Source organism: Bos mutus, chromosome 25 (genome assembly GCF_027580195.1).
Source record: "Bos mutus isolate GX-2022 chromosome 25, NWIPB_WYAK_1.1, whole genome shotgun sequence".
Classification (NCBI taxonomy): Eukaryota; Metazoa; Chordata; class Mammalia; order Artiodactyla; family Bovidae; genus Bos; species Bos mutus.
This window is the reverse complement of record NC_091641.1, coordinates 536,431-563,287: the sequence shown is the minus strand read 5'-3', so window position 1 is coordinate 563,287 and position 26,857 is coordinate 536,431. Positions and strand designations below refer to the sequence as shown.

The window sequence follows — 26,857 nt, the reverse complement described above, 5'->3', positions numbered from 1 at the left end:
ACCCCAAGACACATATTAATCAAATTAACAAAGATCAAACACAAAGAACAAATATTAAAAGCTGCAAGAGAAAAACAACAAATAACACACAAGGGGATTCCCATAAGGATAACAGCTGATCTTTCAATAGAAACTCTTCAGACCAGAAGGGAATGGCAGGACATACTTAAAGTGATGAAAGTGAAAATCCTACAGCCCAAATTACTGTACCCAGCAAGGATCTCATTCAAATATGAAGGAGAAACCAAAATTTTACAGACAAGCAAAAGCTGAGAGAATTTAGCACCACCAAACCAGCTCTCCAACAAATGCTAAAGGATCTTCTCTAGACAGGAAACACAGAAAGGATGTATAAACTTGAACCCAAAACAAAATAAATGGCAGTGGGTTCATACTTATCAATAATTACCTTAAATGTAAATGGGTTGAATGCCCCAACCAAAGACTGGCTGAGTGGATACAAAAAGAAGACCCCCATATATGTTGTCTACAAGAGACCCACCTTGAAACAAGGGACACATACAGACTGAAAGTGAAGGGCTGGAAAAAGATATTCCATGCAAATAGAGACCAAAAGAAAGCAGGAGTAGCAATACTCATATCAGATAAAATAGACTTTAAAACAAAGGCTGTGAAAAGAGACAAAGATGGTCACTACATAATGATCAAAGGATCAATCCAAGAAGAAGATATAACAATTATAAATATATATACACCCAACATAGAAGCACCACAATATGTAAGGCAAATGCTAACAAGTATGAAAGGGGAAATTAACAATAACACAATAATAGTGGGAGACTTTAATACCCCACTCACACCTATGGATAGATCAACTAAACAGAAAATTAACAAGGAAACACAAACTTTAAATGATACAGTAGACCAGTTAGACCTAATTGATATCTATAGGACATTTCACCCCAAAACAATGAATTTCACATTTTTCTCAAGTGCACACGGAACCTTCTCCAGGATAGATCACATCCTGGGCCATAAATCTAGCCTTGGTAAATTCAAAAAAATTGAAATAATTCCAAGGATCTTTTCTGACCACCATGCAGTAAGATTAGATGTCAATTACAGGAGAAAAACTATTAAAAATTCCAACATATGGAGGCTGAACAACACGCTGCTGAATAACCAACAAATCACAGAAGAAATCAAAAAAGAAATCAAAATATGCATAGAAATGAATGAAAATGAAAACACAACAACCCCAAACCTGTGGGACACTGTAAAAGCAGTCCTAAGGGGAAAGTTCATAGCAATACAGGCTTACCTCAAGAAACAAGAAAAAAGTCAAATAAATAACCTAACTCTACACCTAAAGCAACTAGAAAAGGAAGAAATGAAGAACCCCAGGGTTAGTAGAAGGAAAGAAATCTTAAAAATTAGGGCAGAAATAAATGCAAAAGAAACAAAAGAGACCATAGCAAAAATCAACAAAGCCAAAAGCTGGTTCTTTGAGAAGATAAATAAAATTGACAAACCATTAGCCAGACTCATCAAGAAACAAAGGGAGAAGAATCAAATCAACAAAACTAGAAATGAAAATGGAGAGATCACAACAGACAACACAGAAATACAAAGGATCATAAGAGACTACTATCAGCAACTATATGCCAATAAAATGGACAACTTGGAAGAAATGGACAAATTCTTAGAAAAGTACAACTTTCCAAAACTGAACCAGGAAGAAATAGAAAATCTTAACAGACCCATCGTAAGCACGGAAATTGAAACTGTAATCAGAAATCTTCCAGCAAACAAAAGCCCAGGTCCAGACGGCTTCACAGCTGAATTCTACCAAAAATTTAGAGAAGAGCTAACACCTTTCCTTCTCCTAGTTTTTCTCAGTGGCCACGGCTGCTCTGTGACTGGGTCGCCACTACTGCATGAGTGTGCTTCTTTGGGTCTTACCCCAGGGCAGGGCGGGGTGCGATTACAAATAAAACCATGGTTTTCCTTCTAGTCTGTCCTAGTCCTCTGATCAGTAAAGGAGGGTTTCTGTTGGAGTTTTTCTTCCTGTGTCTGCTGTGCAGTTCTGGGATTCAGGATGCTCTGAATCTGGGATGAGAGACACAGGAGGATAAAACAAAACCAAACCATAAACTCACCGCCATACCTTTCCATGAGTTCTGATTTCTCTCTCCCAGTCTCCTGTAACTGATTTTCAGAGTCCTCCAATAATTTCATGTATTCTGTCCAGGGCTTTAGCGGTAATCAGTGGGGGAGAGACAGGGTGGAGTGTGTTTACTCACCTAACTAGACCTGGGACTCCTACCTTGGTATTTTCAATCACACAAGCTAGATATCATGTTACTGTTTTATAAGCTCAGTATTACTTTTGATTTACCTGCATGCTAACTTACATGCAGAGTACATCATGAGAAATGCTGGGCTGGAAGAAACACAAGCTGGAATCAAGATTGCCGGGAGAAATATCAATAACCTCAGATATGCAGATGACACCACCCTCATGGGAGAAAGTGAAGAGGAACTAAAGAGCCTCTTGATGAAAGTGAAAGAGGAGAGTGAAAAAGTTGGCTTAAAGCTCAACATTCAGAAAACGAAGATCACGGCATCCGGTCCCATCACTTTATGGGAAATAGATGGGGAAACAGTGGAAACAGTGTCAGACTTTATTTTTGGGGGCTCCAAAATCACTGCAGATGGTGATTGCAGCCATGAAATTAAAAGACGCTTACTCCTTGGAGGGAAAGTTATGACCAACCTAGATAGCATATTCAAAAGCAGAGACATTACTTTGCCAACAAAGGTCCGTCTAGTCACGGGTATGGTTTTTCCAGTGGTCATGCATGGATATGAGAGTTGGACTGTGAAGAAAGTTGAGTGCCGAAGAATTGATGCTTTTGAACTGTGGTGTTGGAGAAGACTTTTGTGAGTCCCTTGGACTGCAAGGAGATCCAACCAGTGCATTCTAAAGGAGATCAGTCCTGGGTGTTCTTTGGAAGGACTGATGCTAAAGCTGAAACTCCAATACTTTGGCCACCTCATGGGAAGAGTTGACTCATTGGAAAAGACTCTGATGCTGGGAGGGATTGGGGGCCGGAGGAGAAGGGGACGACAGAGGATGAGATGGCTGGATGGCATCACTGACTCGATGGATGTGAGTCTGAGTGAACTCCAGGAGTTGGTGATGGACAGGGAGGCCTGGCGTGCTGCGATTCATGGGGTCGCAAAGAGTCGGACACGACTGAGCGACTGAACTGAACTGAACTGAACTGAACTTGCTTCTTCTTTCTCACTATTCTCTTTTGTACCTCAGAGCTTACTTCTTTCTGTTGTTTCTTATTTTGTTTAGAAATATCTTTATTTTGCTAATGTTCTTGAAAATAGCTTATTTGGGTACATAATTCAAGGTTGACATAGTTTTTTTTTCTCAACACTTGGAAGATAATTTTGCACTTTCCGGTGAGAAGTTAGTTGTCTGTTTGTGGTGCTTCTGTAGATACTGGGTTTATTTTGCCTACTGTTAACATCTCCTCTTTGTCTTTGGTATTTTACCGTTAAACTAGAATGTTTCTGGTTGTGACTTTTTTTATTTATTATGCTTGGAATTTATTTGGCTTCCTGAGTCAATACTAGAAAATCTATTTTCTCATCAAATACTGTTTATTTCCCAGTTTCTCAAGTCCGTATTTCTGAGGTCGTGTTATTTGACACATCAGAACTTTTTCACTCTGTCTCTTGTTGTTGTTGTTATTCAGTTGCTAAGTTGTGTCTGACTCTTGCAATCCCATGGACTGCAGCACACCAGGCTTCCCTGTCCTTCACTATCTCCCGGAATTTGCTCCAACTCATGACTCACTGAGTCAGTGATGTTATCCAACCATCTCATCCTCTGTTGCCCCTGGCTCAATCCTGCCTTCAATCTTTCCCACCGTGAAGGTCTTTTCCAGTGAGTCGGCTCTTCCCATCAGGAAGCTCCAACATTTTGGAGCTTCAGCATCAGTCCTTCCAGTGAATGTTCGGGGTTGATTGCCTTTAGAATCGACTGGTTTGATCCCCTTACTGTCCAAGGGACTCTCAAGAGTCTTCTCCAGCACCACAATTCAAAAACATCAATTCTTTGACACTCAACCTTCTTTATGGTCCAATTATAACATCTCTACATGACTACTAGAAAAACCATAGCTTTTTATTTTATATCTGTCCTTTATATTTGACTTTTTTTTTCTTTGTATTTTCCTTCTCTGTGCATCCAGGCTGCCTTCTGACAATTTTATCTCCCACTGTATTTAATTTGCCTATTATTATTTCAGTTTTATTTCAATTTTTATATTTTACATTTGAAGAGTTTCTATTTGTGCTTCCCCCCACCCCCAAACCTGCCTGGTCAGTTTTACATTCTCTCGTTTCATCATACTTCCAATATCTTATTTCTTCACACATATTGATTTATGAACAGTGTCAGATAATACTAATATTAGCAGCCTTTAAAGGTCTAAGTCTGCAGTTAATTGTTTCTATAGTTCTTTTGCTCATGATCACTCGTTTTGTTGTGTTCGATGATTTTTTAAATTTATATTTCATCTTACTTGGAACTATTCCATGTGAATTCTTTGAGACCTTGGTGTAAGTGCCCTCCTCCAGAGGTGATCTTTATTGACATCTGCTGGGTGCAAGTGTCCACCCATCTAGGGTCACTTTAAATGACATTTTTGGCTTATATTTTTCAACAGCCATTGTAAGTTTTGGCCTAACCCCCAACCCCACGACCCCCATTGTGGCTCCCAGGATGCTCTTCTCACCCACGGCGGAGCCAGCGTCCTCTGCAGAGGGACCTCCAGGGAACCCTTGGGTGCCTGCCCCAAGAGACTACTTCCTGGCGGGTGTCAGTGGCGCCACCTAGTGGTGCCCCACGGCTGGCTCTGGGCACCCGGTTCAAGATTCTTCTTAATTAGGTTGGTTGCAAAGTAATTGTGATTTCAGACCTTGAATTTTTAATTATTATAACTAGACTCAAACACATATTTATTAATCAAAATAGGACCCATTAAAGTCAACACATTTTTGCAAACGAGAAATAAAGTGATTTATTCCTGTAGCGTAAAAATCCATGCTTTGGGATTCGACAAACTCTTGTAAAGCATTTTCTGCCTCCTGCTGGTTGTGGAAGTGTTTTACCTGCAAAAAGTTGTCGAGATGCTTGAAGAAGTGGTAATTGGTTGGCAAGGGGTCAGGTGAGTATGATGGATGAGTCTAAACTTCGTAGCCCAACTCGTTCAACTTTTGAAGCATTGGTTGTGCGACATGTGTGCGACGTGTGGTCAGGCATTGTCGTGGAGAAGAACTGGGGCCATTCTGTTGGCCAATGCTGACTGCATGTGTTGCAGTTTTTGGTGCATCTCATCGATCTGTTTAGCATACTTCTCAGATGTAATGGTTTCACTGGGATTCAGAAAGCTAGAGTGGATCAGACAGGCAGCAGCCCACCATCAGTGACCATGACCTTTTCTTTTGGTGCAAGTTTAGCTTTGGGCAGTGATTTGTAGCTTCTTCTCAGTCTAGCCACCGAGCTGGTCGTCACCAGTTGTGTAAAATCCACTTTTCGTTGCAGACTGCTCAATCACAATCTGATTGAGCAGTGGTTCATTGTTGTTGCACAGAATAAGAGAAGATGACACTTCTAAATGATTTTTTCAATTTTTGTTCAGCTCATGATGCACGCACTTATTGAGCTTTTCCACTTTGCCAATTTGCTTCAAATGCAGAATGACCATAGAATGGTCAATGTCAAGTTCTTCGCCAACTTCTCATGTAGTTGTAAGAGGATAACTTTCAATGATTGCTCTAATTGGTCACTGTCAACTTCCGATGGCTGGCCACGACACTGCTCGTCTCCCAGGTTCTGGTCTCCTTTGCAATACTTCTTGAACCACCACTGTGTTGTTCCTGAGCCAATTGCGTTGTTGATGTTGTGAGATGTCTCCACTGTTTTATGACCCATTTTGAACTCGAATAAGAAAATCGCTCAAATGTGCTTTTTGTCTAACATCATATCCATAGTCTAAAATACATGTAAAAAATACTCTATGTCATTGTCACTGCTGTGATAACAATTTTAATCTTATTTCTATGTACATGACCTGCTCTCACTTGGAAAGTTCTTAAGAGTTTTCTTTGATGTGCTTATCTTTTGTTATAATGCATCTACACGTTTCTCTTACTTCTCCTAGTTGGTATTCAACAAGGCCATGCAATCAAGTCATTTTTCTTTTTAATTAAATAAAGTGACTTTAGTAAATTCTGGGAAATTAGTTTCTATATTTGTGTCAGGGGAGCAGACAGATGACATTCTCAAATGGAGGAGAGTTTAATAAAGGGATCATTTCCAAAGGAGTGGGAAGGATTGTGGGATGCCGGCAGGGGAGGTGGAGCACTTTGGAAGGGCAATCGTGGAGTCCCTGTTGCCCATATGCTTGAAGGAGCAAAGAGAGGGAACAATTACCAGAACGGGGAATGAGTAGCCCTAGTTATAGTGAGAGGGACATTGGTGGAGGAGAACAGCAACCCAGGGTGATTCAGTGAGGAGGGTGGTCTTCTCCCCTTGATCAGCAGGTGCCTTCCACTGGCAGGTCCCAGTAGGAAGCCAGAGGGCGAGGGCACCTGGGTGATGTGGTCCATAGGAATCAGTCTCCTGGGGAGTGTAAGGTGGCAAAGTTGGGAGAGTGGATGGGTGGGAGAAGAAGCAAATGGCAATCTTAGCATTTTTTTCCTCCTTAATTAAAGCAGTTTAATAGACTTTATTTTTTTGGCTGTGCTAGGTCTTCGTTGCTGCCTGGGCTTTTCTCTAGTTGCAGCGAGTGGGGGCTACTCTGTAGTTGCGGTGCTTGGGTTTCCTGTGGCTTCTTTTGTTGCCTTGCACAGGCTCTAGGGCATGAAGGCTTCAGTAATTGTGGTTCCCCAGGCTCTGGAGCACAGGTTCAACAGTTGTGGTGCACAGACTTAGTCACTTTGAGGCATATGAGGATCTTCCTGGATCAGGGATTGAACCCATGTCTCCCGCATTGGTTTGAGGATTCTTTACCACTGAACCACCAGGGAAGCCCTTAACAGACTTCTTTAAAGAGCAGTTTTAGGTTTACCAAAAGTTATCCCCAAATACAGAGTTCTGAGCATGAGCCTCAACTTCCCCTGCTAAAAACTCTTTAAGGGTTTCCTATGACGTGAAAGACCAGGCCTTTAAAGCCATGGCCTTCGGCGTCCGTGCTTGTTTCACCTTCCTCACCCCTCCCTTCATCTCCCCATCCTTCCCCTTGTTCTCTGGGTCCAGGCCGCCTGCTCTTCCACTTCTTCACACTTTGATGCCGCTTCCTGCCACAAGGTACTTGTCTGATGTTTGCATTACCTGAAATGCCTCTCCTCTCTAATCCACTTTCTCCTGCTACTAACTCCTGTGGTTTCTTTAGACCTTAACACAAATATCACCACCTCAGGGAAGTTTTCCTGATCCCCCAAACCCGATCAGTGTACCTGGTTATGCACTTGGTGATGTACTTAACATTGATCGCAATTTACCTTTTTTTCCTTGAAGTATAGTTAGTTTATAACGTTATGTTAGTTTCTGGTGTACAGCAAAGTGATTCAGTTATACATGTATTCTTTTTCAGATTCTTTTCCATTATACTTTATTACAAGATTTTTAAAAAATTATTGACGTGCTTATTTCTGGCTGTGCTGGGTCTTTGTTCCTGCACGGACTTTAGTTGCAGCAAATGGGGGCTACTCTCTGGTTGCAATGCGTGGGCTTCTCATCGTGGTGACTTCTCTTGCTGCAGAGCACGGGCTCTCCACGCTCAGGCTTCAGTAGTCGCGCCATGTGAGCTCAGTAGTCACGGCCCCCTGGGCTCTAGAGCACAGGCTCAGTAGTTGTGGCACTCGGGCTTAGTTGTTCTGCGGCATGTGGGATCTTCCTGGATCAACGATCAAACCCATGTCTCCTGCATTGGCAGGCAGATTCTTTACCACTGAGCCGTCAGGGAAGCCCTACAAGATACTGAATTTAGTTCCCTGCGCTATACAGTAAGCCCTTGTTGTTTATCTATTTTATATATAGTAGTTTGTATCTCGGAGAAGGCAATGGCACCCCACTCCAGTACTCTTGCCTAGAAAATCCCATGGATGGAGGAGCCTGGAAGGCTGCAGTCCATGGGGTCGCTGAGGGTCAGACACGACTGAGCGACTTCACTTTCACTTTTCACTTTCATGCATTGGAGAAGGAAATGGCAACCCACTCCAGTGTTCTTGCCTGGAGAATCCTAGGGATGGGGGAGCCTGGTGGACTGCCGTCTATGGGGTCACACAGAGTCGGACACAACTGAAGTGACTTAGCAGCAGTTTGTATCTGCTAATTCCAAACCCCTAATTTGTCTCTCCCCCATCTTTCCCCTTTGTTAACCATAAACTTGTTTTCTATGTCTGAGAAACTGGTTTTCTTCTGCAAACAAGTTCATTGGTATCATCTTTTTAGATTCCACATATAAGTAATATCATACACTGTCTGTCCGGGCCAGCTGCAGTGGCGGGGATGGGACTGAGGGACCCACCATGAAGCAGTTGGGGGTTAGTGTTGCTTTGTTTCCTAGGTCACAAGATGTCTGCTCCCTCCCAGCACCATAACTGCATCTTAGAAGGTCAAGAAGAGAAAGAGAAAAGGGCAAAAGACCCACCAGCCAAGTCTCTCTGCCTGTTAAAGAGCCTTCCTGAAGCCCAGCTCAGAAATGTCACTGGCTGAAGTATGTCACATGGCGTAACCCCTAGTTGTCAGCAAGTCTGGCAAATGCAGCTTTTACACCAAGTACTTTTTTGAGGGGATTCACGTGCAGACTTTATTTACTTTCTAGCCTCCATAACACACTAGGTTCATCTTACAGAAAATAAAAATATGTGAATTTATAAAATGATCTGAAAGAAGGAACATAATAATTAGACCAGAAATACAGTCCCTAAGGAAACAACCGTAAGAATGCTTAACTTTGGAAATGTAATTTTCCCTAATGTAATTAATTCCTGTTTATGATTCATGAACCGTTCCTTAATTTTCTGCTGCAATACGATTCTGTACCATTCGTGTAACAAGCAGAAAAGCTCCTAGCTACCCTGTGTGCACAGAGACTTTCTATAAATATTTCTGTAGTCAGTTTCATTTGCTTTGCCCAGGATTCGTTGGTTGACTGGCGATGCCTTGATTCATCACAGGGCAGATTCTCAGGAAGCCTTGATCATCCTTAATCGGATTCACACTGGGGCTATATGGACGCAGTGGCTCCACAGCAAAAACTTTAGTGAATGTAGGGGACTTCCCTGATGGTCCAGTGGTTAAGGCTCTGCGCTTCCACTGCTGGGGATGTGGGTTTGAGCCCTGGTCATGGAACTAAGATCTGGAGAAGGAAATGGTAACCCACTCCTGTATTCTTGCCTGGAGGAGCCTGTAGGCTACAGTCCATGGGGTCACAAAGAGTCAGATAGGACCGAGCAACTTCACTTTCACGGAACTAAGATCCCATATGCTGTGTGATGTAGCCAAAAAAACTTTTTTTAGTGAATGTAAAAATATGGGATCCATTTCTCTGTTTCTTTCTCTAGTATTATAAAATGCCTAGATTTTAATGCTTAGGCAGGGAACAGGAGCCAGCACACCCTAGGGATTCTTCTGTAATCTGATTCTTCAACGTTTCATCCATATCTATTAGAAAATAGCGGCTGTGTGGTTCACTGGAGCAACAAGGGTTGTCAATACATCATCTATGGATTCCCTGTAAGGAAAACAGCGTTCATCTTTTATTAGCACTAACATCCTCACACAAAAAAGCAGGGCTGTGTTCTGGCTGTTCATTTACCCAACCTGAGCAATCACTCTCTAGATGGCAATCACAGGTTTCCTTGTTCATTTTTTGGTACTTTTTCAGTTTTTCTACAAAGAGCATATGTTACTATTTACAGTTAGGAGACATATTTTATTTTACAAATCAATCTATAAAAGTCTTTATATACAGAGTCAGGCTTTCCACTTGGGTGGCCTCTGATAACTGAAATGGAACCCATCTCCTATCTTTGCAAGGCTCCTTGACGCTCTAAACAGAAAGCCCAAAACGGACCATCACAGTGCACATGCTCACTGAGGGAGCAGGTGTGGCTTCTGCCCCCGGACTCTCATCCCCTCCACGCGGCTTTTCACATAGGGACAGAAGCTCTTAAGACGCACTGAAGGACTGCCAGGCTTCCTGCATCGGAAGGTGGTGAGAGAAGACATTCCGACAGCTGAGGGGAAGGGCTTCCAGGCTTGATCATCGCACCAGTTTCTTCATCCACAGCCCCAGGACCGGCAGGAGCGCTCAGGTGGGGCAGACATGGGAGAGCAGGAGGTCCACCTCGTTTCGGACGACGCACCTCCCCGGGTGGATGCTGTCGGGCAGGGCCAGGCTGGAGGTCATTTCCCAGGCGTCCACAAAGGCCACGCGGAGGTCGACAAAGGCAGCTCGGAGGAGCCGGTTCACCTGGAGGGTGAACCAGTCGCTGCCGTACACAGACTTGTAGCCGGTGTTGGCCAGTTTGATGACCACCAGGGTGTCGGGCTCCCGGGCCAGCAGCGCAGCCACAGCAGCCCGGACCCCTGCCAGTCGTTGCACGAAGACGGACGGAGGGAAGGTGGTGAAGTGGGCGCCCAGGCTCAGCACCACCACAGTGTGGGGGCCCCCAGCCAGGCCCCCCAGTTCCCGGACCACGGAGTGCAGGGCAGCCACAGGGGTGCGAAGAGAACGCAGGGGCCAGCTGTGTGTGCGCCACTGCAGCACTATGGCCCGGGTGGTGTCCACGGCCATCAGCGGCCCCGTGTGATACGTGGCGTGTAGATCCACCGGCTTCAGGGGGAGGAGGCGAGAGGAGGAGGGGAATAGAGGAGGCTTTGGATGGTGAATAGCCCACTTGGACCCTTCTCCACCATCCTCTTGGATGGAATGATCTAATCCGATCCTATTCAGTTTGCCTTTTAACTTCCCAGGACATAAACCTTCTCCCCCCAAGCCCTAGGGCTGCCCCCCGGCTCAAGTTTTCAGAGTTGCCAAGGATCTCCCTATTATCTATCCAAACTCCTATTCAGTTTGCTTTTAATTCTTTGGCGTTTAATTCCCTATGCTGGTTGCCTTTCTCCTGAAACCTTCCTTTCTTGCCTCCTGTCACACTACATCATCCCTGTCACATTTTCCTCTCCCTTTCGGGTCAGAGCACACAGCTGAGTGAACACACTGGGTCTCTGGACCCTCTGGCCTGGTCTGAGCCTGGTCACCACTGGCAAAGTGCATAAACTGGGCAACAAGAATCTCTAGCCTGAGGCCAGTCTTTAAGATGAATCAATGCTTTTTGGAGGTGCTGACTTTAGAATAATCACCTTCAGAAAAAAAGCAGAAGAGGACCAGACACTAAACTTTTTGCAAAGAAAGGAAGATGGTTCCCATTAAATAAAAGTCAATGGTGCAAAGTGCTCCAGGGGGCCGGGGAGCCCAAGAGCTAGGACTGGGTCCTCAGACTCGGTAGCCAGGAAGTCCCTGGCAGCATTCTAGCTCAGGGACAGCAGACCAGTGCTGCCCTGCCCCCTCTGATCCTCGCTGCTCACCGAATACCCTGGATCAGCCGGGGCTGGTCCCCGGCAGTTCCCAAAGAAAAGTCAATGGTGCAAAGCAGACTGGGTACTCCCACCACTGCCGGCAGCATTCTAGCTCAGGGACAGCAGACCAGTCCCCATCATGTGGTACTCCCACCACTGCCGGAGCGTGGAGTCCCCCATCATGTGGACGACGCGGCCAGCCAGGCAGCGCAGGATGCTGTCGGCGGTGGAGAAGGAGCGGCTGGAGCAGGACAGTGAGTGCCACACGTTTTGGTGGTAGAATCCAGAGGGCCTCGGGGCTGGGATTCCAGGGTGGCAGGGTTGCGGAGGGGACAGGACTGTAAGCCATTGTTCAGGAGCGAAACAATCAGTGAGAACACAGGAAGCTAAGGCCATGGCCCTGAATCAGGGCTGCCCTTCCCACCAGCCCCGGAGCCACTCACCCAGACTTCTGTTGTTCTCCTGGGCCACCCAGATTGGAGGAATGCCCTGAGGGAGGGTCTTGTTTGTCACATTCCTGAAGAGAAACCAGTGGGCAGAGGGGAGTGTGTGATGAGAAGGAATCCTGGGCTGAGGTGAAGGAGGGGTCCTTGGAGGAAAGGAAGTTCTCAAGGGTGAAGGTCATCTGTCCAGTGTCAGGGCTCCTGGGACACAGCGAGTTAGGGGCCTGGGGAGGGACTGGAAGCTGGAGGTCAGACATCCAGGTTCTTTGAATTTCAGGACCTCAGGGATTGCATCTGTGCAGAAAGCAGAATTGTTTAAACATGTACCCTGGGGACTTCCCTGGTGATCCCGTGGCTAAGACCATGCTGCTCCCAATGCACGGGGCTCAGGTTCGATCCCCAGTCATGCTGCAACTGGTGATCCCACATGCTGCGACTAAGACCCAGCACAGCCAAATACATAAATAAATACTTTTTAAAAAGTTGTTGTAAAGAAAACACCTGACCTTGGGGTTGCAAATCCATGTCCACTACACACTTGCACATGTGTGGTTGTCTGTTGAATGCCGTCTTCAATGGGCCCAGTGTTGGCTCCTGAGGGACGGGGCCCTGATGCCCTGCTCTCCTGTCCAGGACCCCCAGGACCCTGGACAGTGTCTGGTACAGAGGCAGTTTCAGGGGTGCCGCTCAAAAGCAGCAAATGCCTGAGAGCAGGTTCTCAGAGCCGACAGAGCCTGCTGTGCTGTCCCTGATCTAAGCACACAGCATACAGTAACTTATTTGAACCTCACCACAACTCAACAGGGGAGGTACTAAAGTTATCCCCTCTACCAGTGAGAGACTGGAGGTGCAGACAGGTTAAGTAGCTTGCCAGAGATCCCACGAATAGAAGCTGGAGTATAGTAACAGGTGGAGCAGGAATTTGAACCCAGGCAGTCTCACTCCAGAGATGGCTGGTCTTTACCTCAAAAGATGTCCTGAGATGGCTCCTGTATTGAATCTTAGACTTATTTCCCACCGATCAATGCAAAAAAGGATGTGTGGTTATTTTCTTCTGACCAAAGGGAGTACAAAATTTGGTCTGGGAAGAACCAGGTTTCCTGGTGCAGAATCCTAAATGCTGTGGTTGGTGGTGGTTTAGTCGCTAAGTCGTGTCCGACTCTTGTGACCCCATGGACTGTAGCCCACCAGGCTCCTCTGTCCATGGGATTTTCCAGGCAAGAATACTGGAGTGGATTGCCATTTCCTTCTCCAGGGGATCTTCACAACCCAGGAATCGAACTCAAGTCTCCTGCATTGCAGGCAGATTCTTTACCAACTGAGCTATGAGCGAAGTCCCAAATGCTGTGGGAAGTCACTAATCAATGCAGAGAGCCTCTAGCAATGGGGGTCTGATGGAGCTGGTGCCTCTGGGGTCTCCAGCTCAGCTGCCTCAGTGCTTCAAGCCCACCTGCCTCTCCCGTCCTCATAGAGCCAGTGGGAAACTCCATGCTCCCTGGGTCTCAGAGCTGCACCTCCTCCCACCTGCCCACCTCCGCCTCTCCCACAGCTCCTTCTCCCCCCTCTGCCTCCAGAGTGGGTGTCCCTCCCCATCTGCCCCGGCCCCAACCTTCCTCTCAGACCCTGTTTTTGCCTCCTTCCCCTACTGTCTCTCCCAGAGACCAGATGCCCAGCTGCTCCTATCTTTAAAAATGCTTCTTTCCTCTCTGGGGTCTCTCTAGCCCAGTCCCAGCCTCGGATCCCAGGGGCAGAAGCCAGTCCAGTTTTACTGTCTCCTCCCCATCACTCCCAGTCTTGCTGGTCCCAATCGTCCCCTGGGACCGAGGACGATTCTCAGCTTTGATTTCACTTGGTTTCTAGGCTGCAACCTCTGCTCCACTCTCACTCAGTGGGCTCGCATCCATCCCCCCTGCTCCCTGACCACACCTGCTGGTAATTTTCAATGGACACTTCTCCCTGCAGGCCATCAGCATGGCAGAGGGGCCAGGACACTGCTCTGTGGCGGGAGATCTGCAGGTCTCCTTCAAGCTTCAGCTCACCTGTCACCTGCTCTGACCATCCTACACCAGGTGGGGCGCCCTGTTCCGTATCCTTAGACCCCTCACCCCTCAGTGCATGCTGCAGTTAAGCACTCACTCCAGTGCATGTTTTAAAAGGTCCCATGTCCCCTCACTGAAAACTAGAGGGCAGGGATGCCAACCATTACATAAAAGTTTTCAGCACTTAGCATCAGACCTGGTATATAGTAGGTTCTCGGAAACATGTTTAATAGAAGTGAGTAAATGAATGATAAGGGTACGGGCTCAGGCAGAATGACCACAGGGACTGGGTTCAGGGGTTGGGGCAGACACCCAGATGACACTGGGTCTCCTACCGTGCCAGCAGGGCCTCCTCGTGTGGTGTGGTCACGTTCCAGTAGCGTCCACTTGAATGTCCTACCAGTGAGTCACAGGGCAGGGTCGGAGGTCGAGCACAGAACCAGAGCTCACCTGAATCTTCATCCCTGTAGTGACAGGTGCCCTCTTCCTCCCCAATTAACAGGGGGTTAACATTGCAAGTCACAGTTTCTTCGTATCCTGTGGGCCCCCGGAAATAGCCCGTGAAATCAACCGTGGCCCATTGGTCTCTCCAGATGCCCCGCAGAACCCTGACTGCCTCGCTGGAGTGGATCAGCCGCACTTGCACCTGGGCCTGCCCAGCCCAGAGCAGGGGGAGCGTCAGCAGGTATGTGCCGTTCTCCAGGTCTGTGACATCTCCAGGGACACCTGCCTTCAGGTCAGGACCCAGCAGCTGTGCCCGAAACAGATCCCCACCATGGGCCTTGGGCCTGCCCTGGTGGTCTCTGGCGATGAGGATGGCCTCCAGGTAGCCTCCCAGGGTGTAGCTAGTCTGAGCAGGACTCCTCAGGTGGTAGGTGGAAGTCTGGGGGCTGGTGGAAGCCAGAAGGTCCCCCCCATCTCCTGGGGTCAGAGGCCAGTGCAGAAGATGGGTCAGGCCTGAGAACCCCTGGGGGAGAGAGCCAGAAGACTTGTGGGCAGGCGGGGCCCTGGCGGCAGAGGGACAGCGCGCTCAGGCCAGGAAACCCCGATGTAGAAGATCTGTGGGCAGAGAAAGAGGAGCCCATCAGTGGTTTGTGTCTCTTCTCCTTCTGGGAAGAAGTTCTCGGTTCACCAGACTTAGTGCCTGGTGGTCTCAGGCAGAAATCCCATCTGCCCTGCTTCGTGCTGCTCTGACCCGAAGCTGGTGTCTGAGCCACTATCACACACATCTGCAGACACCACCTCATGTTTATTTTGTACTTTTTAATAATTTTTATTGAACTCTAGTTGATTTACAATGTTATATTAGTTTCAGATGTACAGCATGGTGATTCTGTATATTTATAGATTATACTCCATTTAAAGGTATTATAGGGACTTCCCTGGTGATCCAGTGACAAAAAACTACACTCCCAATGCAGGGGCCTGGGCTCACCCTTGGTCAGGGAACTAGATCCCACATGCTGCAACTAGGACTTCACATACCTGTGATTAAGAGATCCTGCATGCTGCAACAAAGATTCCAGATCCTGCTTTTAGGGGGAAATCAGGATTTGTTAAAAAAGAATGCAAAGGAAAAGATGACATGTAAAGGCTGTGATGAAGGAGAGGAAAATGGACTAATCTTATAAGCATGTTAGAATATTAGAAACTTATTTGAAGCTTTTTGAAATGATTAGGGAACAACAGAGAGGAAGACAACACCAGAGATAAACCCTCTTCTACAAAGAAAGATGTGACACAGAGAAATAACACATGTTACTCCAACACTGGAAAATTCAAAAGCAGAAGAAAAGCATACGTGTTAGTTAGGAATTGCTTTTGGCCGGTAGTAACAGATACTATAGGACTTCAGTGGTGTGAGCAAAGAAAGGCTTACTTTTCTCACAATGAGTGTCTGGTTCAGTTTCTTAAGGAAGTCAAGGCAAGGTCTCTGTGATTCTCTTGGCATTCCTCTCATGGTCCCAAGAAGACTGCTGGAGCACCAGCCATCATATTTACTTTTGGAGCAGCAGGAAGAGGAAAAGCAGAGCACCAAAACAGCTTTCAAAATCCCACCCAACAACTTTTGTTTGTAAATCATTGGCCCCCTTGTGCCTGCGATGGAGTCTAGATGTAGAGCCCTCCCCCTTTTCCCTGCTAGTAAGGAAGAATGGGAGCATATCTCTAAATGCTAAAATGAGGCAAAAGCCGTGAAGCTACAAGAAGTAATTTAGAGATCTGCTGAAAGTGAAATCAGTCGGGGCTGAGAGAGAAACTACAGCCAGGAGGCATGTTTCACGTGAAAAAGCAATGCTCTGTCACGTGAAACATGGAAGCGAAGAAGAGGCCACAGCCTTTGAACCGAGCACAGAGGTTTGTGTGTGCTTGTGTGATGCCTACACACAAGGTACGGTAATATGTGTCTCTGTTGCGCTATTTGCAGAACCCACACCTTATGCAGCAATTGAATGTCTGGACCATGGAAGTTGATGGGGAACAGGAAATCGAAATACTTTAAACAGACATGACGGTAGGGGACGACGGGCCCCTCAAGTGAGATCTGATGATGAGGGTTTTGTTAATGCACATTTCCACATTTTTCAAAAAGAAAGGAATGTCCCACACCCCATTCTCTTGTGAAGGAGGCAGCACACAGATGTGGGTTTCCTCTATGACTCTACACGCAGGAAACAATCACTCTCGGTGGGAGAAATTTTCCAATGACGTTTATTCATTTATTTGATTGCACTGGGTCTCTGTTGCTGCGCTCAGGCTTTCTCTAGTCGGGGCGAACAGGGGCTGCTCTTCATTGCAGCGCGCAGACTTCTCATCGCGGTGGTGTCTCTTGTGGCGGAGCACAGGCTCTATGGCGGAGCACGGGCTCTAGGCGCACAGGCTTCATCAGTTGCCGCACGTGGGCTTCAGTAGTTGCGACTTGGGGACTCAACAAGTGGGCTCAGTAGTTGTGGCGCACTGGCTTTAGTTGCCCGCAGCATGGTCTCTGACCAGGGATCGAACCCGTGTCCCCTGCATTGACAGGCAAATTCTTACCCACTGCACCCCCAGGGAAGTCCTCCCAGTGAAATTCAGGTTCATAAGTTGTAGGTGTTGGACAACCAGTGCAGGCCAACTGGTGATCGGATGAGGCTGAACCTGAGAAGCTTTTCTCTTCTTTGCTCCTCACCTGGCTTCAGCTCCCTCTGAAGTTCAGCTTCCCTCTTTGGCAAAACCAGAGACTGAGTTGTGATGAGTACTGGGCTCTGGGGACATTGTTTTTTGGGCTGACTGCTCAGAGGGATGGGAATTTGCTATCATTCTCTGACTTCACGAAGTGTGGGCCTGGTGCAATGACGATTGTAGAGTCCTGCCGACTCTGCAACTCGTTTTGTCCTTCTCTCTCTTGTTCCATCTCTGAACCCTCAGGGCTAGTGTACGTGAGACTGTGATTCTCTATAAGTGTGTCTCTTGTGCGAATCCAGGCTCTCATGCAGGTTTCCTGGGGTCTAGACTCGGGGGAGCTGTTTATGTCAGACACTGTTGTTGCCTATCCAAGACCTCATTTCGGTTTGGAGCAGAATGTAGCCACAGGTGACACATTATTATCATGTAATATATTATTATTGGTCTCAGTCAGTCATGGCATCCACATCCCACACTTTCCCAATCTTTAGGAGTTTCTGAGTTCCAATAAGGCATAAGGAGGGGTCTGATGAGAAATACCAGGGCCAACTTTCACTCACCTAATAAAAAAGACCAATGAAGCTGGAACTATTTTATTTCCACCTGGGATGTGGATTCATTGTGTAGCAATGCGTCAACCTTCTCAAGATAAGAAGGGAAAGGCCATTTCAAACCTGGTTTCTCCTCCACTGCCCACATACTTCTGGTGCTGGGTGTCAGAGGAAACATACATATTGTGATGGGACCTCTGGCTGTCTCTTCAGGTCATGATGCTGAGTTGGCACTGTGTGGCATAGGAGTGTTCCTGGAAGCTGTTCCTATACTGAGACATTTAGCTGTCACCGAACTATACACAGGAATGACTGAAAACCATGTTAAGTCAAAACTAAATATTCCTCAACTCAAATTCCCCTTATCAGGCTCTAAAAAAAGTGCCTGTGACCACTCCAACGTCATCTGACATGGAGGAAGTTGTAATAGAAAGATACATAACCTTAACACAACAAGGTTAAAATATTTTACTGTTGTAAATTTTACAAAAACACATTGACACAAGTGCCTCTCCCAGGGCCTCAGAAGGGGTCTTTTCAAGGGAAGGACTCTGAACCATGAGCCTCTTGGCAAATATGCCTCAGGTTGTAATCACAGCAATGCCAACTCTGCCCCCAGCTGACTGCGATGTGATATACTATAATTCATAAGACAACGTCTCAATTTCAGAGATGTTCAAATGTGAATTGATTTTAGAATTGATCAATGAAATGTGATGTTCGTCTTAGAATTGATCAAATATGGTATTTGCAACATATATTATAACCAAAGGACTCAGAAAATAGGAAGGATTGTCACAAGTCAACATGAAAAAAATAGTTCAATAGAAAAATACGCATAGTGTATGAACAGACAACTCACAGAAACAGGACTATAAAGATAAAATAAACATCAGGAAAAAAATGCTCAACTATGTTATATGATCTAGGAATACTTTAGCTGCAAATTAAAGAAAAGCCCACACACAGTGACTTAAGAATGATGATCTTATTTTTCTCACATGACAACATGTCTGAAATAGAACATCAAGGGTTAAGCATATTTATTAATTCTAGGAGTCTTTTGGTAGGTTTCTTGGGGTTTTCTATGTAGAAAATAATATCTTCCATGAGTAGAAAGTTTTATTACTTCCTTCCCAAACTGTATACTTTTTTTCCCCTTGTCTTATTGCACTGGCTAAGACTTCTAGTACAACACTGAAGGGAAGTTTTGAGAGCAGACATCCTTGCTGTGTTCCTGATCTTTGGGGATAGCTTTCAGTCTTTCACTATTAAGAATGATTAAGTAGATTCCTTCTATTATCTCAAGTATATTCCCTTCTATTTATAGTTTGCTAAGATTTTTAATCATGAATAGATGTTGAGACTCATCAAATGCTTTTTTTGCATCTGTTGAGATGATCATTTGTTTTTAATATGGTGGAATATACTTACAATCCCTGTTGATGTTTGAATGTTGCATCAGCCCTGTACACCTAGGGTAAACCACTTGATAATGCTGTATTCTCTCTGGAAGATTTTTTAACTACAAATTCAGTTCCCACAATGGATACAGGACTATTCATGAAGTATATTTCTTTTTGAGTCATTTTTAATTGTTTTTTTTTTTTGTCTTTCAAGAAATTTGTTAACTGCATCAAAGATTTATAATTTGTTGGCTTAAATTTGTTCATCGTCTCTCATTATTATCGTAACATCTGTAAGGTATGTATTGATGACACCTCATGCATTCCTGATATTGATAATTTGTGTTTTTATTCTGTTTTCCTGATTAGTTTGTCTAGGGGACAGCCTTCTCCTTCTAGATGAAAGTAACTGGTTCAGGTTCTGTGGATGGATAGGACAGGCGGAAAGAACTATACTTACACAAATTGCAATGACTGATGCCACAGCCACAATCCTGGGCCACTTGAACTGTCTGATGAATAGGTTTGTGGAAGCTCGGAGTTGTTTATTAGACATCTGGTATGTGACCAAGACCCTAGGTAGATAAAAGTGTAGAAGTAAAAGGAGTGAGATCATAAGCATGATGCAGTGTGAGCTTCCTACCATTTCCCCACCAAAAAACAAGTTCTTTAACGTCACCCATATGGCTGAGAGGGCTTTTGCAGAAGTTTGGGTGTTCAGTGAAGAAGTTCCAGCACACACTTGGGGCAATTATAATCCAGAATGTCCATAGTGAAACAGCCCAACTGGCGTTTCTGGGGGCCTCTGAAGAGCTCTGATCCTTTATGTCTCAATGCAGAAAAAACTCAGTGAGATGCAAAGTGATAGATAAGAAGTGAATTATTAGAATAGGACTCTTGTGAGGCTTACAGGTGGGCGAGTGAGAGGGTGTCACCCAGAGAACTTAGTGGGCTACAGTTTTAAAATCAGAGGAAAAGTGTGCAAGAGGCGAAAACCACTTTCTTCCTCATTTTTGGGTAGACATCATGCTTCCATCATCAACTCCTCTTCCAGGTGAGGAGGGGAGTGTTTTTGTCCTGTTTTTGTTTTCATGGTGCTGTGGAAAAATCATTTCAGGTCTCAGTACAATGAGCGCCCCTCATTTTGAAATGTCACCTTTCATAAATTATTGTGTTTTTTTAAGTTATTATTTATTTGGCTGTGCCAGGTCTTAGTTGAGGCATGCAAGGTCTTTGGTTGTGGCATGTGGGATCTATTCATAGTTCCCTGATCGGGGATCAAATCTAGGCGCCCTGCATTGGGAGCATGGAGTCTTAGCCACTGAACCCCCAGGGGAGTCCCCATAAATTACTGTGGTCATGTGCTTAGAGAACATGCCCTAAGGATCATTAACTTCCTGGGCACGTGGGGCTCATGCCGCCACATGTTTCATTATTTGGGGCCATGTCCCTTGCTTCCGTTGCGTGGTTTTGTCGCTATGAAAATTCGCTGTTTTTTTTTTTTGGCTGCACTGGGCCTTGACTGCTGCACACGGACCTTCTCTAGTTGCAGCGAGTGGGGCTACCCTCTGGTGGCAGCGCTCAGGTTCCTCACTGCGTCGGCCTCTCTTGCTGCGGAGCACGGGCTCTAGAGTGTGCGGGCTTCATTGGTTGCAGTGCACAGGGTTATTGCTACTAACTAACCCTGGTAAAGAGAGACTCTTTTCCACCGGACCACCAGGGAATTCCAAGCCTGCTTGGTTTTGTGGTTAAGCAAACCTACTTTCTTGAATAATCATTAATCATCATCATTATTATTATTAATCGTTAATAATCATTAACTTACAGGGGTCTCCCATAATTTTTCCTACTTATAATCCCCTAGTGGGATTAACTATTTAATCACCTACTCGTCCCTATCAATAGCAGCCTTATTCATAATATTTCCAAATTTAATAAAAGAAAAATATATGCCAGTGGAAGAATAGATGGCAAGTCTGGGAGATCCGTGCCATTGAATACCACTTAGCAATAAAAAGAAAACAATTACTGATAAATTCAACAATGTGAATCATTCACAGAAAAAAATCAGGTTGAGTGGAAAAAAACAAACAAAAGGTTCGTGTTATATGATTCCTTTAATAAGAAATTCTAGAAGAGATCAATCAATCTATGGTGATAGAAATCAGAAGAGCACTTGACACTGGTGGAGGGGGTTGACTGGAAGGGGGCATGAGAGAAACTTATGGGGTTCTGGAAAGCCCTTTATCTTTAATTGGGTGATGGTGATATGGGTATATACATTTGTCCGAATTAATTATACTCTTAAGATCTGTGCATGTGACTTTATATAAATTATACTACAATAAAAAGGATTAAAAAACAGGATAATAGAAAAGACAAATAAGTACATTCATAAAACTATTGACTAAACTCCAGGCAATATCAACATCTAGAGGTGGTGCATTGGGTAAGATTAAGAGATGTGAGAGTCTGTTCAAGTACTCTTATGGGTTCAGGGAGAAATAGAGAGATATTGATAAGATAAATCAACAGGTCTAAGTAAACATAAGAAACCAATATAAGACTAAAAACAGAATGTAAAATGTTTAAATCTGAAAAATATTGCATTCACCTATTGAAAAGTACGGAAAGAGGAAAAAAGAAAGTACAATAAATGGGGAACTTGAAACAAGTTGGAAGAAACAAGAAACTATCATTGCAATAAATATAAATAGGTTTAGGGGGAAGAAAAGGGTGTGACGTTAGGAGAGTAGCATTGATATATACACACTGCTGCTGCTGCTGCTGCTAAGTCGCTTCAGTCGTGTCCGACTCTGTGCAACCCCCTAGACGGCAGCCCACGAGGCTCCTCTGTCCCTGGGATTTTCCAGGCAAGAATGCTGGAGTGGGGTGCCATTGCCCTCTCCGATATACACACCACCGTGTGTCAAATAGACAGCAGGTGGGAAGCTGCTGTGAGGCGCAGGGAGCCCAGCGAGGTGCTCTAGCTGGAGAGGCGGGAGGGAGGTTTGAGAGGGAGAGGATATATGCACTGCTGATTTACTTCCTTGTACTACAGAAACTAACACAACATTGTAAAGCAATTGTATTCCAGTAAATTTTTGTTAATGTAAATAAGTTAAACTAACCAATTAGTCAGAATGCAAGCAAGAACATATACTCTTGGGACTTGCCTAGCGGTCCAGTGGTTAAGACTCTGTGTTTCCACTGCAGGGACGTGACCCTGGTCAGGGAACTAAGTTCCCACATGCCTCAAGGCACAGCCAAAAATAAAATTTGAAAAAAAATAAAAGAACATATGCCCTCAGTGAACATCTCACTTCCCCAGAAAACACAGAGAAAGAGCTGGGTTTACCACATCCAACCTCTCACACTAAAAAGTATACTTTCATGAAGGAATTGTTTTCTTCCTTCTTTGAGGCTGGATCCCAGAGAAGGGCAGAATTAAGTGGGGACAAAGACAAGCATAACCCTATGTCCTGCCTTGGTGGCTGGTGACATGTTTAAGTAGGGGAGGACCAAGTACTTGAGGAAGGAGCTGGAGAAGGACCTGAGGGCCTAGGAGCAAGGCTGAGGGAGAGTTCAGAGGGCTACTTACATGCAGCATATGGGGGTGAGGGCTCTTTAAGATTGTCTAGAACTAGATATATAGATACATATGTGGATATACATAAATGGATATATATATATATATATATGCAGAGTACATCATGAGAAACGCTGGGCTGGAAGAAGCACAAGCTGGAGTCAAGATTGCCGGGAGAAATATCAATAACCTCAGATATGCAGATGACACCACCCTTATGGCAGAAAGTGAAGAGGAACTAAAAAGCCTCTTGATGAAAGAGGAGAGTGAAAAAGTTGGCTTAAAGCTCAACATTCAGAAAACGAAGATCATGGCATCCGGTCCCATCACTTCATGGGAAATAGATGGGGAAACAGTGGAAACAGTGTCAGACTTTATCTTTTTGGGCTCCAAAATCACTGCAGATGGTGATTGCAGCCATGAAATTAAAAGACGCTTACTCCTTGGAAGGAAAGTTATGACCAACCTAGAGAGCATATTCCAAAGCAGAGACATTACTTTGCCAACAAAGGTCCGTCTAGTCAAGGCTATGGTTTTTCCAGTGGTCGTGTATGGATGTGAAAGTTGGACTGTGAAGAAAGTTGAGCGCCGAAGAATTGATGCTTTTGAACTGTGGTGTTGGAGAAGACTCTTGGACTGCAAGGAGATCCAACCAGTGCATTCTAAAGGAGATCAATCCTGGGTGTTCTTTGGAAGGAATGATGCTAAAGCTGAAACTCCAGTACTTTGGCCACCTCATGCGAAGAGTTGACTCATTGGAAAAGACTCTGATGCTGGGAGGGATTGGAGGCAGGAGGAGAAGGGGACAACAGAGGATGAGATGGCTGGATGGCATCACTGACTCAATGGACATGAGTCTGAGTGAACTCTGGGAGTTGGTGATGGACAGGGAGGCCTGGCGTGCTGCGATTCATGGGGTCGCAAAGAGTCGGACACGACTGAGCAACTGAACTGAACTGAACTGAATATATATATATATATATATATATATGGATATATATATATATATATATATCCATTGGAATCCTGGCCTGGAGCTTGAGAAGCAGGCCTTCCATTGCTCACCCTGAATCCTGGGAGTGGCAAAGAGCTGCCAGATTCGATGACAACCTGGATATTTATGAGGATGAGGACCAGCAAGCTGGAGAATAGACCAAGACTCCTTGACCTTCTGCATTCATTTCTGCCTATCCTCTAATCCAAAGCATCAAAGAACTCTGGGCCAGAGGGTCATACAGCAATTAAGTAGTGTCACCAATGTCACTGTAATTATCCATATTATTGATTCCAACAATGTCCCTGTGGGTACTGAGTAAGTATAAGATGCATGCGTGCATGCTCAGTCTCCTCAGTCGTGTCCGATTCTTTGCAACCTTATGGACTATAGCCTTCCAGGCTCAGTCCGTGGGATTCTCTAGGCAAGAATACTGGAGTGGGTTGCCATGCCCTCCTCCAGGGGATCTTCCCCATATGCCAGCACAATTAAAATTATGAGGTCCCATAAAAACGTAAAGCAAGAGCAACAGCAGTAATACAGTAGTAGCAGCAATACAAGGCACCTGGGCAGATTTTAGCTTCCACCCAAATGAGGATGGAAGGCAGGGAGAAGTGTATGAAAGAGATCCAATCCCCCAGCTGCTATTACAAACTCCAAATAGGCTCCCATTTTCCTTCTTGTCTTGAAACACAGGAATCTTAGCTCCTAAGTTCCACCCACCTACTCACCTCCCTCACCTCCATTTAAGCACCTAGAAATTCTACCTGTGCTTCCTTGTACCTGTAATGTTGGACAGACTTCCTTAGAGTAAGAAAGCTGCCCACAGTGCTCTAGTAAATCCGGTCTTCCTACACTGTCTGCTTCCAGAATTACAGCATCATGTTTATTCAACATCCTAACAAACCTAAGGCAAATACTAGTGAGAGAATTTAACCTGGGACAGAGCCAGTGGTCTCTTCTCCAGGTTCATAAAGCAACTGCTACCTATTATTTTTCCCTTTTCAGCCCCTCTTCGAGTAGGAAGCTTAGGTCCTCCTCAGCACTTACTTCTTGGGGAAGAACCCAGTAATCCAAACCATCCTCCCTTAGAAATTCTAGCCATCCTACCACTCAGTTAACCCTTTTCACCCCTAGGATTAGGACGCAGGCCTCATTTTCACCCCAGCACAGCCCCAGGACCGAGGTAGGTACATTCAGCTAGAGAAGACTGCATAGTTATGTGATGGTCAGGACAGAATCAATTTGATACCATAACGCAAACCACAAAGGGTTACCAGCAAAGAGAGCCATCTCAGGGAAGCCTGTTCCACTGAGGGATGAAGTCACTGCCTTATGTAGACCTGAGCTCACTGTTGGAATTTTGGTGGCAATCAGTGTGCGTGGTTCCCCAGCCAGCGCTGTATTCAGGACCATCCAGACATTGCTGTACGTCAGGCAGTGGTCACTAGCAGCAAAAAGGGAAAAGGGAACCGTCGTGTCTGGGTGCCCTACCACCACCCAACGTCACCTTCCTCTTCCTTGTGGCCTAGTTCACGTATAAGAATGAGCACACAGGAATATCATGGCATGGCCTACAGAACCAAGGGTCAGCTGTGGGCCTGTTGGTACAGCCCCAAGTCAGGGATGATGCCTTGCCATCATTCCTGACTCTACGCAGTTGAGCACTGGCGAGTGGCTTTGGCAGGCAGACACCCAGTATCCTATCCTACGTGCATGCGTGTTACACTGCTTCAGTCATGTCTGACTCTTTGCAACCACATGGACTGTAGCCCACCAGGCTCCTCTGTCCATGGGATTCTCCTGGCAAGAATACTGGAGTGGGTTGCCATTTCCTCCTCCTGGGGATCTTCCTAACCCAGGGATCAAACCTTCGTCCCTTAAGTCTCCTGCATTGGCAGGTAGGCTCTTTACCACTAGCACCACCTGGAAATCCCTAAATTCCCAGATATTCCAAATCTTCTAGAAACAAAAGATCCATCCTACCCCACTCCCAACCACAAATCTACTTCCAGTTCTCCTCAGGTTTACCTGTGTTAACTGTCATCTCTGAGGTCTCTTTCTGCAGTATCTTTCTCGAATTCTCAGCACTATTTTAAACTGTTGACCACTTTCTCCAACCTGAAGCCCTGCCCAGTTCTGGTTTTCATGAGCACCTGAGTCTCCTGTCTTCCTGACCACTCATCTGTGGATATGACCCCGTGTCCTCTTTGTTAAGCCCTGTACATATCACTGTCAAAATCAGGCACCACATCTTGTGACCTTCTTTGTATCCCACACAACACCAAGGACAGTAATTTGCCCGGATTGTGATTTCAGTCCATACTGGTTGCACGACAGATAGGCTAAGTGCCCTGTTTCCTAAACCTGCGTCTGCCCAGGAGTCTACTCCCCCAACTCACATTTCCTTTCTGAAGCCTAAGCCCTCTTACCTCATCGCAGGATACCCCTCGACTCTTCTTGTTCTTTCTCTCCGTCCTCTGCAAAACCCCCAAAGTCTTGTTTCCTCTCTTCACAGTACCTCACAGGATAACATCCTGTTGATGCTGCGGCCACTGGCAAAGTACGGCATCGCCACACAAGTGGATGACATGGCCAGTCAGGCCCCCAGAATGAGGTCAAATGTAGAGCAAGGGCAGCTGCAGTAGGAAAGAGAGAGCCATAGCCATGCTCCTTAGCAGAATAAAGGCAGAGGCTGAGAACACACAGTCAAAAAGGAACGTGGGAATAAGGTGCAGCAGGAGGAAATTAATCACCATAGAACACTGCGGTCCAAACCCCAGACAAAGAAGAATGACTTCCTCTTCCCACTCACCGGGGAGCCTTTTCTATTGATGTCTGAGGAACAAAGCAATGCCCTGGGAGAGAGCCATACATCTCTCCTTTCTAGAAGGAAACTAGACTTGAAATCCATACCTAAGTGGATGAGGGAAGTGCACGGGATGAGATATAGTGCTCTTGCTTGAAGACTGAGTGCTTTCCCCACCAATTTTCATTGTCTTCTACGTAGCACTCAGTACTAAGAGGAGAGAGGTGGCTCA

At 45.5% G+C, this 26,857-nt stretch overlaps 1 protein-coding gene and 1 long non-coding RNA gene across 2 annotated transcripts; both read right to left on the bottom strand.

Annotated features, from left to right (window-relative positions):
* Positions 1–8,882: 8,882 nt before the first annotated feature.
* On the bottom strand, positions 8,883–15,621 carry LOC102268328 (NXPE family member 3). Its single transcript, XM_070363100.1, has 6 exons — positions 15,600–15,621; positions 14,450–15,143; positions 12,076–12,149; positions 11,761–11,970; positions 11,403–11,416; positions 8,883–10,889 (listed from the first exon to the last, which is right to left on the bottom strand). Exons 1-6 carry the CDS (start codon positions 15,619–15,621, stop codon positions 10,365–10,367), a joined length of 1,539 nt encoding a protein of 512 aa, XP_070219201.1. The 3' UTR covers positions 8,883–10,364.
* A 1,266-nt stretch (positions 15,622–16,887) lies between these two features.
* Positions 16,888–26,510, bottom strand: LOC138985538 (uncharacterized). The gene is made up of 3 exons (XR_011462568.1): positions 26,249–26,510; positions 19,694–19,808; positions 16,888–17,123 (listed from the first exon to the last, which is right to left on the bottom strand). It is a non-coding gene; the product is annotated as an uncharacterized lncRNA (long non-coding RNA).
* Positions 26,511–26,857: the final 347 nt, after the last annotated feature.

Bases quoted from the DNA above. Each gene is read 5' to 3' on its own strand.
- LOC102268328 (XM_070363100.1), bottom strand. From the start codon at position 15,621: ATGCAGGATCTCTTAATCACAG. The intron at 12,150-14,449 runs GTAGGAGACCCA...GTTTCTCTTCAG, and splicing joins GAGGAGGCCCTGCTGGCACG to GAATGTGACAAACAAGACCC. The intron at 11,971-12,075 runs GTGAGTGGCTCC...AATGGCTTACAG, and splicing joins GGAGAACAACAGAAGTCTGG to TCCTGTCCCCTCCGCAACCC.